Source organism: Stylophora pistillata, chromosome 8 (genome assembly GCF_964205215.1).
Source record: "Stylophora pistillata chromosome 8, jaStyPist1.2, whole genome shotgun sequence".
Lineage (NCBI taxonomy): Eukaryota > Metazoa > Cnidaria > Anthozoa > Scleractinia > Pocilloporidae > Stylophora > Stylophora pistillata.
The window spans coordinates 14,835,103-14,850,102 of NC_142526.1; the positions used below are offsets into that span (position 1 = coordinate 14,835,103).

Below are 15,000 nucleotides of genomic sequence, written 5' to 3' on the forward strand. Positions count from 1 at the left end.
CAATTTCAGCGCTTGTTAGCTGCAACGGGGATTGAAAGAGGACACAGTGGAGGGCACGTACATCTTCCAAAGCATCGTGTGCGTTGAAATCTTCATAAAAAACAGCTTGATACACAGAAAGGAGATTGCTTTTACATGGTTTTCCGTGAGGATTGAGAAGAGCGTTACTACCTTTGGCGAGGGTTTTGATGAGTGGAAGGCTATCGGCGAAAAACATGTTTTTCGACGATAATGTTTCTTTATTTGAATTTCCAGCACATCGAAGGAGTGAAGGAGTGTCGAACACAGAAGAATTATGGCCAATTAAAACGGTGTGACAATGCGTACTGATGGAAAGGAAAGAGGTAAAAGATTGAAGACATTCGCTCAGGAGTGTACTGGAACATTCTCTTTGAGCAACGTTCTCTCAACATTCACAGTTTTGACAGTGACTTGTTGACTCGAGAAGCGTAGCTGCTGATATTGTATGTAGATAGCACCTATTTAGTGTTCTGGGTCGGGTTGTTCAAATGCGGGTTAAGATAACCCAGGGTTAGTGTGAAATTTGATTTCAGATCTGAAAGCTTCAAAAGAAAATTCAGTATAATTATTTTTGTCTACAATCTTGTGATTGGGTGCTCTGAAAAGAATAAGGTAAATTTTCCCAAAAAGATTCTTGAATAGAAAAATAAGGAAACGGGGATTAAAATTTAAACCTGGGTTAGTGCTAATCGGCCTTCGAACAACTGGACCCTGGAAACCAGCCACGATATGGGAAAATAGCTCCGACGATCGCGATCGTGTTTGCGGCCGGATTCACGCGTATTTTGGTCACTTGAGAGTGTTGTAGCTTTCCGTTTTTGAAACACACTACTAATAAAGTTAGAGGAAAGTGTAGGCAGCCTACCTATAAGCGTAAAACACAGTGTACTAGGCAGATGAAAAAATAATTTTGTCCTAAGCGCGGCGGCCATGTTTATTTGTTTGTTTGTTTTTTTTTTTTGCAACTTTTTAAACGTCCCGGGTTAATTCCCAGTCTGCGCGCGCCAAAGAAACTATATCCAGCCTCCTTAACGGGCTTCTGTTCCTCGATTTCCTTATTCTATCAGAAGGTTAAGAAATTTTGATCGGAATGTGGCCGCCAAAACAGCAGAAGAAAGTCGTTGGTGAGACAGTACTCAGGAAAACGTTGAAAGGTTCCCAGCAATGCTATCCTTTTAAAAATCTGACCACCGGTAGGCCATAGGGTAGGCCACAAGGTAGGCCAGGTTTTGTCCACACCCAAAGATATTGTACATGACTAACATACCAACAGGGCCATACATATTCCCAATGAGCCCATTTGGGAGTGCAACAGACTGGAATTTTTAACGAGTGTACCCGCTTGTGACCATTGTACACAATTCTTTGTTGCGATCGGTCTCGCTGTCCCATTTATGAACCCAAAACAGTTTTCTTGTGGGGCGCCTTTTTCATGTATGACATCAGCATACTCTTGTAACAAATGAGAATTTAAAACATTGTCATTCCATTGAGAGATTCTGTGGCCGTGATTGTTGAAAATGTTGTCCATGACTTCGTTAGTAATCATGCACAACTCTGGAACTGGCCTTCCAAATCGGCTGATCATATCTGAATAACGGCAAAGATAAGAAAACCTCATTAAAATGCATAAATCACATGTGCACGCAAAAACGGTACGACAACACAAACTTGAACACGCGTACTTGTAATTATGAACAGGACTTTACAATCTTGAACGAACGTTGTACGGTTTCGAAAACTAAAGGAAAACGAAGGAAATTACAACTATAAATACAGAAAAAGGCTAGACAAACAAGAAACAAAACCAAAAAAAACTTACGTTTGTGTCCTTATAATATAAACGATGACGTTAAACGGGCGTTAAAACGATTCCCCACTTCGATCGAGCACATGTATTTTTTAACTCGCAGCGCCTCTCGGGATCTAGCTAATGAGTGCGTGACATCACGCATAACGGCAGTAACATTCCCGACCCCTTAAGCGATGCTTAACATGGAAAGTTCTTAGCTACAAAAATAAAGTAATAATTATGAAAAATAACTTGTCATGTCCTTTGCTAAAGATAACGAGTCTAGTCCATCACACAATCCGCTTAAAGAAAATAGGGACTATGAATATTCCATGAAGGTTCAGCCTTTACGAGCTTCTTGTTTCATTGTTCATTATCGAGGCACGATTGTTCTTCCTTAGCTAGCAAGAGGACAACCTTGTCAACCGGTCGGCGTAGTTGGGAGGTTTGGGTCTTCAAATGAACCGTGCGTACCAACCCCTTCTTGTCTGATTCCGCACTAATGACTCGTCCCATTGGCCAAACACTCCTCGGGCAGTTGTCGTCTTTCAACAGGACAACGTCTCCGACAGCTAGATTCCGTTTGGGACTGTTCCACTTCGAACGAGGTTGGAGAGTTGGGAGATATTCTCTCTTCCAACGCGTCCAAAATAAGTTTGCCAGATACTGCACTCTCCGCCAGCGCCGCCTCATATAGACATCTGCACGTTGAAAAACTCCTGCTGGGGGAAGTACAACGCTGGTTTTCATCGTCAGGAGATTGCTGGGACTTAGTGGGTTGAGATCATCGGGATCACTCGAAGCGAATGTTAGCGGTCTCGAGTTAATGATAGCTTCAACTTCACATAGTAGAGTCCTAAAGGATTCGTCATCCAGACGGGAGCCATGCTCATGGAGTAGAACAGTGAGTACTTTGCGGGTAGTGCGAATCTGCCGCTCCCAAATGCCGCCCATGTGGCTGCCACTCGGTGGGTTGAAAATCCAATCCGTACCCTCTTGATGCAACCTGCTTCTGATTTGCTCATTGTCCATTTCATAAACTGCTTGCTGCAACTCTGTCTTAGCGCCTACAAAATTTGTTCCGTTGTCGCTCCGGATCTCTCGGATAGGCCCACGACGAGCAATAAATCGTCTCAGAGCCTGGATAAATGAATCTGTTTCGAGAGAATTGGCGGTCTCAATATGCACTGCTCTACTTGCTAAACATGTGAAAAGGCATCCGTACCGTTTGAGTTCCTTTCGACCTTCTTTGATCATGTACGGACCGAAGTAATCCACGCCAGTATACGTAAATGGCGGGGCTGGAGTCACTCGGTCTTTAGGCAAGTCAGCCATTTTCTGTTCAGCGACAGGGGCACGATTACGGCGACAAGTAACACAATTTGCGATTAGGTGACGAACAGCAGCATTGGCACCGGTGACCCAGTACTTCTCCCTCAATTTAGCAAGTGTGTGACCGCGGCCTGCGTGTGCTAGGCGTTCGTGCAGGCGTTTGATAATCAAGTTCGTAACGTGACTCTTGCGAGGTAAGATGATGGGGTGTTTCGTTTCTTCTGGAAGATCGTCAGCGCGGCTAAGGCGGCCACCAACACGAAGGAGGCCTTCATGAATGTAGGGATCCAGTCGAGTTAGGGAACTTGCTTTCTTCAGCACCATTTTCTTTTGCTTTGCCCGACCCCGTTCGTCTCCGCCGTCTTTGTCACTGACTTGTCTGAGAGCGTCAAACTCTCTACTGAAGAACTGCGACTGTACAAAGCGAAGGATGGCCATCTCGGCCTCTTCAAACTCTTGAACTGAGAGCGGTACGCAGCAGTCACCCACTACCTTCGTTTCAGCTTGTAGTGACTTCACGCCCGACCTTGCTTGACCATGGTCTGAATCTATCTCGAGAGAACCCTGGGCTCTAATCTCCTTCCGTTTTCGCAATACAGCCTTGATTCTAAGGAATGCGGCCACTGACAATCTCAGACGATACCAACTCGAGTGGTATTCTATTAGCTTGTTAACTGACGTAGCCGTGGCTTCCGTTACCATGGTACCGGCGGAAGCAACTTTTCTGACCTCAGGGTCGTCATCTGAAACCTCACCGACTGGAAAGGGCTGCTGCGGCCAGTCTTTTTCTGATTTCCCTAAGAAGTGTGGACCATTTGACCAGCGTTGCTGCTGTAGAAGTCCAGCGGCGGAAAGCCCTCTTGAGGCATCATCTGCCGGATTGCTACTGGTGTCCACGTATTTCCACTGCACAGGACTAGAGAAGTCCCTGATCAATTGCACACGATTTGCCACGAATATCTGAAACCTCTTCCGCTCGTTTCTTATGTAGCGGAGAACCGTCGTCGAGTCGGTGTGATAAATGATAGACTCAGGCTTAACCTCAAGCTCTTCATACAGCATTTGTCCCACGCGAACAGACACGGTTGCTGCAGTTAATTCTAAGCGTGGGACTGTTACGGTCTTAATAGGTGCAAGACGAGCCTTCCCCATTAAAAAGGAACAATGTATGCGATCCATGTCATCCATTAGACGTAGGTAGGCAACGCATCCATACCCCACCGTGCTTGCATCGGAGAACAAATGGAGCTGTCTGGAGACAACTGAGCCAAAACCCGGCGGCTTGTGACACCGATCAATGTGAAACTGCTCTAGTAACGGAAGCTCTCCACACCATCTTAGCCATTTACTGCGGCAGTCTTCCGGAATGTCGTCATCCCAGTCGAGATCTTCATTGCGGCAAAGATCCTGTAACAGCTTCTTTGCTAGAAGTGTGAAAGGAGCGATGAAGCCCAGGGGATCAAAGATTGATGAGATGATGGACATGACTCCTCGTCTTGTAAACGGTTTGCTGTTAATGACGATTCGAAATCCAAAACAATCTGATTGCACGCACCACTGTATCCCTAAGGCACGCTCGATAGGGAGGTTGTCACAGTCAAGAGTTATTGATCTGACTTCTTTCGATCGCTCATCCTCTGGTATAGACTCTAAAACTGCACGACTATTGGAAGTGAATTTGGTGAGGCGGAATCCACCTTTCTTACAGGATTGCCGAAGACCTTCGATCAGCTCGACTGCTTTACCTTCCGAGCTTACGGAACGTAGACAATCGTCCACATAAAAGTTATTTCGCAGCGTGTCAGCAACCAAGGTACCGTACTTATCTTCGTTATCCCTTGCGGTTCGCTTAAGGGCAAAGTTAGCGACACTTGGCGACGAGGCCGCTCCAAATAAATGTACAACCATCCGATACTCTTGTAGCTCGGCTTCTAGATTGCCATCTGGCCACCATAAGAAACGAAGGTAATCATACTGTTCAGGAGGAACTGTAACCTGGTGGAACATGGATTCCACATCCCCCATGAAGGCTACGGGGTCTTCACGAAATCTGGTTAGCACGCCTACTAGGGAGTTTGTCATATCTGGACCTTGCATCAGACAGTCATTGAGCGACACGCCCTGAAACTTTGAACTACAGTCGAATACGACGCGTATTTTTTCTGGTTTTTTCGGGTGATAGACCCCATGGTGGGGTAAATACCACACCTTGCCTGGGTTCGGCATCAGCAACTCATTTGGAACTCTTTGTGCATACCCTTTGGCGATGACATCGTTTACGAAGGAAACGTAATCAGAGCGGTATTTAGAATCTCTCAACATCTTTTTCTTCTGCCAGTTTGCTCTTTTGATAGCTTGCTCCTTATTGTTGGGCATGATAATATCGCTATGTCGCAATGGAAGAGGAACTTGGTAGTGGCCGTCGACAACTTTCGTCTCCCTTTCAACCATAGTTAAAAACTTTCTGTCTTCTTGAGAGGGCCCACGCTCGTCCGGTGCTTTGCTTACGGTGTGATCGTTGAAGTCCATCTGCAACATTCTGAGCAATGACGTTGGAGCAATGATTTCCTTCGGCGTTTCCACTTCTCTCACTGTAATTCGGTTCGCGATCATTTTGTCCTTGTCATGATCAGTTCGGACATGGAGAGGTCCACAGACTGTCCAACCATGGCGGAGACGGAGGGCAAATGGGCCATCGCTTCGACAAGGTACAACTTCTAATGGTTCTAAGGCGGGCGGGCAATTGCTGCCAATGAGTAGTCCAATCTCCAGGTGAGGCTCAAGCTCAGGGATTTTCTTCGCAACCTCGGAAAGGTGTGACCACTGATTTATGAGACTGGGCGTGGGAATTTGATGATGTTCTGCTGGGATTTCATCTCTTGTGTATGAGCGAGGCAACTCAATGGGATTCTCATCATCTAGGCTCGTAACGATAAGATCGTCCAGAATGATGCTTTCCACTTGACTCTGTCCATGCATGGTGGTGAGTTGTAGCATAACCTTGACACCGTCTATTCCTAACTGTCTCCTGATATTTTCGGTTGCAAAACAGCCGCCACTACCATTATCGTAAAACGCGTACGTGACGACTGAATTGTTACTGCCCTTCTGTTTAACTTTAACTGGGAGTATGGCATGTAGCACTACGGACTCCTTGCAACTTGGTGCGTCCTGTACAGGTTTAGAGACATCAATGCGTCTATTGCTAACCGCTATAGACTGAACTTCCGTCGCTTGGGGTTTGTTACTGACGCTCTCTCTATTCATTGTGAAACCATCAATGTGCAATGCTGTTGGGTGCCGTTTCTTGCACTTCTTGCAGGTGCGTCTCTTTACGCAACCTTTGGATACATGATCAGATTCGTAACAGGCAAAGCATAATTTTCTGCCGTAAAGAAATGTCTTCCTTTCATCCATGGTCTTTTTGAGGAATTCCGCACAATCATCCAGGTCATGGTTCTTGCTGCAGAAGGGGCACAACTTTTCCTTGCCACCAGCATTGTTTCGGTTCGCATGGTTTACAGCCTCTACGCCGGGAGTGGCGATACCGGTGGCAAAACTGTTGCTTGTTTTAGTTGCTGACGGGGGCTTCTTCTTGCCATCTCTCCCACTATTATCTCTGCGCCTTTCCTGGCTACTACTTAAAGCCTGCACGCCAAATACAGGGTCGTTCGCTGATTCGGCTGCTGATACCACAAAATCAGCGAGATCCTTAAAGCTCGCTATCCTTCCGTTCTCTTTCAATTTCGCAGCACGATCACGCCATCTTGACTGGAGATGTGAGGGAAGCTTTTTTGCAATGGTCTGCAGGTTCGTAGGATGATTTAACTCATTCATATGAGACACGCTCGTCATAGCATTTTTACACTTAATCAAGAAAAGCGATAAACGTTTAAGTCCTGATGCGTCATCTGGTCGAACTGGGGACCATCCGAGAGCTTTGTTCACATAGGCCATTGAAACCTTAAAGGGATCCCCATATTCCTTCTCCAGTAACCTCCTAGCCTCCTTATATCCTTCAGAAGGGTCCATATGCAGACAGCCTCCAATAAGTTCTCGTGGTTCCCTTTCAAGATGTTGTTCCAGGTAGTATAAACAATCTGCCGCTCTGAATGTTCTGGACTCTATCCTTGCCTTGAATGCCATGATAAAGGTTCCATATTCGATGGGGTCTCCTTTAAACTTGTGCACTTCAGGTTGAGGCAGAGTCATTGCTGCAGCCAGTTGCTGATGGGTTGCAATCATTTGCTCATTTTGCTGTCGCTGCATGGCCATCACTTCTTTGAAAGACCTTTCATGGGGTTCCAATCGATAGGGATCATCAGCTGCAGCGATAATTCCTTGTGGTACATCAGTGGTCCCGTTGTTAGCCGGAGGCGATATCTCGCCAGATAGACTGTTTGAATGAAACTCTGGGGCAGCAGGGTTAAGATGAGCGGCAGGTGTTGAAGCCATGAATTTAGGTTCACTTTGCTGGAGACAGGGAACAATACCATCCTTATTTTCTAGGTTACCATCATTTTCCAAATCGGCATAAACCCTTTCTCTGGCCTGGGCTTTCGCTATTTCAGTTTCCAGTTTCAAGGCTTCATCTGCTGCTCGTAGAGCTTGTTTGCGTTCTAGCATTTGTTTTTCAGCTTGTAATTCGGCTAGCTTAAGTTTCTCCTTTGCTCGTGCAGATGACGTTGAGCTGGCTGAAGACTTCTTCGAACGGGTGCTAGCACGGGACGATTTGGATGAAGCTGATTTTACTTCTGAGAGCAGATCAAGTTCTTCTGTTAAGCGACGTTCTGCTACATTCATCCATTCCATAACCTGTTTCCTAAATTCCAAAAATGACTTCTCCTTGCTTTCATAGCGATCAAGTTCCCTTTCTTGATCCTGTTCGGAGGTCAACTGGCAATAATAAAGGTCACGTGCTTCTTGATACTCTTTGAATAACGTGTTCAATACAATGACCTCTGATTTCACTAAATGGAGATTGTTCTCATCTTCCATTAAGTTTGTAAGAGCATTCCTTTGTTTTGACACAGCAGTCGTTTTGGCAGTTTGATCGTTTTTCAGTCGCCTTAATTTCTCTTCTTGACCCTTTTCAGTTAATTTCCTTACACGAGTATCGGGACAGCTTTCGTTCGGAGGAAACCCAGGCCCAGCGCCCTCAGCGGCAGGTTCCTCGTTCATGGTGGACTAGGCACTAATTAATCCTTCGGTGGTCGCTTCAAATTAGCGATGAGTGGCGAACAATTCGCCCAACGTTGCAAATAAACGTAGGATAAGTTCCAATAAACCAGTATGCGATGAGGGTTAAACTTTTCGAAACGAAATGTGCACGCAAAAACGGTACGACAACACAAACTTGAACACGCGTACTTGTAATTATGAACAGGACTTTACAATCTTGAACGAACGTTGTACGGTTTCGAAAACTAAAGGAAAACGAAGGAAATTACAACTATAAATACAGAAAAAGGCTAGACAAACAAGAAACAAAACCAAAAAAAAACTTACGTTTGTGTCCTTATAATATAAACGATGACGTTAAACGGGCGTTAAAACGATTCCCCACTTCGATCGAGCACATGTATTTTTTAACTCGCAGCGCCTCTCGGGATCTAACTAATGAGTGCGTGACATCACGCATAACGGCAGTAACATCACAGATTGTTCTTTGAGGACAACGGATGTTCATTGGTAGTTGAAGAACGTTTGCCAGTACTGGGATGTCTTGATTTTGGACTCTGAACTCCGCCAAACATTCGGTTTGATCAATGTTTTCAAGATCAAATCTTGCCGACGAACTGTGCGGAAAATCAGGGTTCTTGGAAAGGCAGCTCTCCCAGAAGAGCAAGAATTCTTCGTCACAAATTATTTGACCATCATACGCTAGTACAGTCGGACCTCGATTATCTGGACTATTCGATTATCCGGACTTTTTTCTCTGGTCCCAATTTTTCATGATCAATTTTTTCATTAGCTGTGATCGTGAAAACTCAGAGTCGCAAAAAGCCCAATAATCCTTTCAAAAGACTGTTGAAAAAGCGTATTATCCTGTGCGCTTTTCAAAATTCGGACAACAGCGAGTGAAATTCACAACCCGTGTGAAGAGATTTTAGCCACCGTTGTCGGGGATTCGACGGAAAGCGAAAGTGTGTGTAGCGAAGAGGAAGAGCAGGGCGAGGACGAGAAACTAGTATCGACTAAAGAGGCAGCGCAATGTTTCAAGAAATACTTGGATGGAATCTCAGAATGATATTGACCCTGTGTGGTTAATGCAGCTAAGACGAATGATGGACTTCGCACTGTGATCAGGCTACAAGTCTTTGTAGCAAACAAACATGCTTGAACATTTTAGACCTTTGTAAATACCTGAACTGAAATTTTTTATTTGTAAATACATACAGGCTGTGTAGATTTCACAATTAAAATGATGTTTTCTTTGCTGTATACTTTTGTTTACATTTCTATCTCATATATATTCATATTTTCGATTATCCGGACTTCTCGATTACCGAGGTCCCAACGAGTCCGGATAATCGAGGTTCGACTGTAACAGAATATCTCTTGTTTTTCGAAAAGACATTTTTCACCGACGTTTTCTCGAGCTTTCGAGGCAGGTTTCGAAAGGGTTGCCGTCGCAAAAATACCTCTATGCTTAAGTTTGGATTTGGCGGGAACGAGGGCTCGCTCGTTTGTATACGTCCTTTGTATACGTCGCCGTCGCCCCCAAAACGTCTGGTGTTTAAGTTCCCTAGTGTTATAGACAGTGAGAATGAAAGAGAGTGACAAGAGGTGAGATTTGGAGCGACACTGACAAAGACAGTAACACGAACAGTGGCAAAAAAGTGGCAGTGAGAGTGTCAAGAGATAGGGGAAATGAACGGGACAATGACAGTGACAGTGACACTGACTTTGAGAGACAGAGAGACAGTGATAATGACAGTGCAAGTGACATTGACAAAAGAGTGACAGTGACAGAGGAGACAATGAAAAAAAGAAATAGAGGGAAACAGACAAGGACAGTGACAGTGGTAGAGACAGTTACACAGACTATGACCATGGTTACACATGGTTACACATGGTTACACATGATTACACATGGTTACACATGGTTACACATGGTTACACATGGTTACACATGGTTACACATGGTTACACATGGTTAAAATGGTTACACATGGTTACACAGACAGTGACCATGGTGGTAACAGAAAAAGTGATAGCGACAATAACGGAGAGAGTCACAAACAAAAAAAAAATTGTTGTTCCCCAAAAGCGAGTACTAGGTCTGATCTACTATGTGGATAGAAAAAACAATCCCCTTATTTGTAAATGCAACATTCTAATGCACGATGTTCATGGTGACAGCGCTCCTTCTAACATTATGAAACTTTTTATGAGGAGCAAAACTCTACCTATACTACTTGCTCATCAACGTCACAGCCCTTTAGCGTTAAGTACTCTAGGCTTAAAATAAAAGAAAGGCCCTGTCGCGTGATGAATATAAAAATTTTTCGAAGAAATCCTTAAATCCAGAAGCAAAAATAGCTCTTCTCAATATTCTAGAGACTGAAGATTCTTATATGGAGCCTGATGAGAAAATGCTAAAATTCAAACACAGCAAAATTGAACCAAGCAATACGTTTCATACACTTAGAAACTCTAGGACTTTTTCTCTTTTACAATGAACGTCTTTCGTTTTCCTTCTTTTCTTTTCTTTTCTTTTGTATCTTTTTGTCTTTCTAGGCTATATTTCTTCACTTCGTTTTTTTTTCATGTAATTAAGTGTGAAGTGTGAAACAATTTACATTAAAAATGAAGGAACAGTGATACTGAAGATGAAAGTAAGTGTTTTCGACAGTGGCAGTGACAGAGACAGAACAAGTGACAGTGACAGTAGGAGTTTCAGTGACAGTAACTGAGACAGAGACAGTGGCAGTGACAGAGACAGAACAAGTGACAGTGACAGTAACTGAAACAGAGACAGTGGCAGGAAGAGTGACACTGAGAGTGACGGAGACATTGATATTGTCAGTCAAAGTGAAAGTGAAACTGACGGAGACTGTCTAAAGAGATAACAGTGACTGGGACAGCCACACTGACAGAGACTGCGATAGTGAAAATGACAGTGTTATAAACAAAAATGGTAACAGAAACAATGGCTTGACAGATTTAGTGTTCCTGACAGCTGTCAATCTAGTGTTCGGAATGCGCACACGGTCCAAAAGAAAAAGGAGTTTTTCTGTAGTCGGGTATCGTCTTGTGTTTGCATCCAAAGTTTCAGTGGTTATTTTAAGCATAAACACCACAACAGAGACCCTGCCACTGATGAAAAGAGTGACAGTGAACGCGAGAGTGACAGTGACAGTGAGTGACAGTGAGAGGCAGTGTCAGTGACATTGACAGTGAAAGAGAGTCTGACAATGACAGAGAAAAATCCAGTGTTAGGGACAGAGAGCGTAACGGTGATATCAAAAAAGATAGCGACAGGGAAAGTGATGATGAGAGAGAGAGAGTGTCAGAGACAGTGATGATGGGGAAGATAGTTACAATGAGCGTGACAATGACAATAAACTATAAACGAAGCTTACAGTAAGAGACAGTAACTGTAAATGAGGATCCAGGCCTCTGGCTGTAAGTACTGTAAGTACTGTAAGTACATACAAAGCTGACAAAAAATGGCGTTTACGTGGTTCGTGTTGTGATTTGTTTAATATCCAAATATTGCAGGAACATTAACAATAACGGAGACAAAAACATAGAATGACAGTGACAGTGACTAATGCAGTGAAGTTGGCAAAGAAAGAGGTAGAGAAAGCGATAGTAATGATGACAGTGACAGAGAAAGTTTACATAACATCTACACCAACCTAGCCTTAGACCTAAGCACAACCCTAAAAGTAGCAGTAACAGTTGGTGAGATATTGACACCAATAATCGCCATGAATGTTATGAAGTCAGTCACGTTCAAGTGACAGTTAAATTGACACTGAGAGCGACAGAGTCGTGGTTAAAGTGGCAGTTAAAGGGACAGTGACAGCGATGAAGAGGTAGACATAAACAGAGTGAAATTAAGAGTGACTGTAAAATTTAAAGTGACAATGACAGAGGCAGTGACAGTGGCAGGGACGGTGCGAGTCAGTTACAAAGACGAGTACAGGGACGGCGACAGTGACAGTGGTGAGAGAGAAAGTATATAGATAGTGTGGCAGCAAAAGCTTGGGAAGGTAATACTAAAAGCGACAGTGAGAGAGAAAGTATATAGATAGTGTGGCAGCAAAAGCTTGGGAAGGTAATACTAAAAGCGACAGTGAGAGTGAGAGAGAAAGTATATAGATAGTGTGGCAGCAAAAGCTTGGGAAGGTAATACTAAAAGCGACAGTGAGAGTGAGAGAGAAAGTATATAGATAGTGTGGCAGCAAAAGCTTGGGAAGGTAATACTAAAAGCGACAGTGGGAGTGAGAGAGAAAGTATATAGATAGTGTGGCAGCAAAAGCTTGGGAAGGTAATACTAAAAGCGACAGTGAGAGTGAGAGAGAAAGTATATAGATAGTGTGGCAGCAAAAGCTTGGGAAGGTAATACTAAAAGCGACAGTGAGAGTGAGAGAGAAAGTATATAGATAGTGTGGCAGCAAAAGCTTGGGAAGGTAATACTAAAAGCGACAGTGAGAGTGAGAGAGAAAGTATATAGATAGTGTGGCAGCAAAAGCTTGGGAAGGTAATACTAAAAGCGACAGTGAGAGTGAGAGAGAAAGTATATAGATAGTGTGGCAGCAAAAGCTTGGGAAGGTAATACTAAAAGCGACAGTGAGAGTGAGAGAGAAAGTATATAGATAGTGTGGCAGCAAAAGCTTGGGAAGGTAAAAGCGACAGTGAGAGAGAAAGTATATAGATAGTGTGGCAGCAAAAGCTTGGGAAGGTAATACTAAAAGCGACAGTGAGAGTGAGAGAGAAAGTATATAGATAGTGTGGCAGCAAAAGCTTGGGAAGGTAATACTAAAAGCGACAGTGAGAGTGAGAGAGAAAGTATATAGATAGTGTGGCAGCAAAAGCTTGGGAAGGTAATACTAAAAGCGACAGTGAGAGTGAGAGAGAAAGTATATAGATAGTGTGGCAGCAAAAGCTTGGGAAGGTAATACTAAAAGCGACAGTGAGAGAGAAAGTATATAGATAGTGTGGCAGCAAAAGCTTGGGAAGGTAATACTAAAAGCGACAGTGAGAGAGAAAGTATATAGATAGTGTGGCAGCAAAAGCTTGGGAAGGTAATACTAAAAGCGACAGTGAGAGTGAGAGAGAAAGTATATAGATAGTGTGGCAGCAAAAGCTTGGGAAGGTAATACTAAAAGCGACAGTGGGAGTGAGAGAGAAAGTATATAGATAGTGTGGCAGCAAAAGCTTGGGAAGGTAATACTAAAAGCGACAGTGAGAGTGAGAGAGAAAGTATATAGATAGTGTGGCAGCAAAAGCTTGGGAAGGTAATACTAAAAGCGACAGTGAGAGTGAGAGAGAAAGTATATAGATAGTGTGGCAGCAAAAGCTTGGGAAGGTAATACTAAAAGCGACAGTGAGAGTGAGAGAGAAAGTATATAGATAGTGTGGCAGCAAAAGCTTGGGAAGGTAATACTAAAAGCGACAGTGAGAGAGAAAGTATATAGATAGTGTGGCAGCAAAAGCTTGGGAAGGTAATACTAAAAGCGACAGTGAGAGAGAAAGTATATAGATAGTGTGGCAGCGAAAGCTTGGGAAGGTAATACTAAAAGCGACAGTGAGAGTGAGAGAGAAAGTATATAGATAGTGTGGCAGCAAAAGCTTGGGAAGGTAATACTAAAAGCGACAGTGAGAGAGAAAGTATATAGATAGTGTGGCAGCAAAAGCTTGGGAAGGTAATACTAAAAGCAACAGTGAGAATGAGAGAGAAAGTATATAGATAGTGTGGCAGCGAAAGCTTGGGAAGGTAATACTAAAAGCGACAGTGAGAGAGAAAGTATATAGATAGTGTGGCAGCGAAAGCTTGGGAAGGTAATACTAAAAGCGACAGTGAGAGTGAGAGAGATAATCACTGACAAACTGACAGAGACAGTGATGGTAGGAATGAAGTTTCACGACGCTGACAATGAAGAAACATTACCATAAGAGAGTGACACAGACAGACAGTGACAGTGACAGTGACAGACAGTGACAGTGAAGACACAGTGACACTACAATTGAAAATGTCAGCGAAAGTGACAGCATCAGTGATTATGCAATTGAATTTGACAGTGACATTAGCATATTCAGTGACCTCGGGAGAGACTGTGCCAGTAACAGAGACAGTGAAAAAGTGACAGGTACTGTGACAGTGACAAAGAAAGAGAGAGAGACGAGACACAGTGACAGCGTTAATGAAAGTGACAGACAGAGGGGTAATGTCAGTGACAGAGATGATGACAATGACAGATGCTGATAGAAAAAGAAGTGATAGTCAAAATGAAGTTACTGTTACACTGACAGTGAAAGTCAGTGTTACATTGAAATTGACAGTTACTGTGAAGGAGAGAGTGAGATTAAGAGTGAGTGAGAGCTTCAGTAACAATAACAGAAGGTGAAAAGAACGACAGTCGACAGCGTCAGGAACGGGGACAATGACAGAGATAGAGATAGTGAGAGTGACTGAGACAATGTGAATAGCCCGCTACTGTTTAGCTGTCACTTGCTTGAGTGTGGGAGTTGCATTATGGGAATTGCATATATGGGAATTGCATTATGGGAATTGCATATTTTGCTTGTCTATGTATCAAGACAAAGAAACGCATTTTTTTTTTAAAGAATGGTACTATTGCTGACCACAACGTTTGTTATAAATCACTTCAATCTTTGCA

The 15,000-nt window shown here is 43.5% G+C and overlaps 1 protein-coding gene across 1 annotated transcript in view; it reads right to left on the reverse strand.

Annotated features, from left to right (window-relative positions):
• The window catches only part of LOC111320391 (uncharacterized), a 9,173-nt gene extending 435 nt beyond the window's left edge, over positions 1-8,738 (reverse strand). Inside the window, exons 1-3 of the mRNA XM_088729361.1 lie at positions 8,654-8,738; positions 1,844-8,571; positions 1-1,611 (exon numbers count right to left, since the gene is read on the reverse strand). The exon at positions 1-1,611 is cut by the window's left edge and continues 435 nt beyond it. Of these exons, the coding sequence (XP_088585487.1) occupies positions 2,177-8,326 (6,150 nt within the window). The 5' untranslated portion in view covers positions 8,327-8,571; positions 8,654-8,738 and the 3' untranslated portion in view covers positions 1-1,611; positions 1,844-2,176. The remainder of the gene's footprint in view (positions 1,612-1,843; positions 8,572-8,653) is intronic.
• Between the last annotated feature and the right edge of the window lie 6,262 nt (positions 8,739-15,000).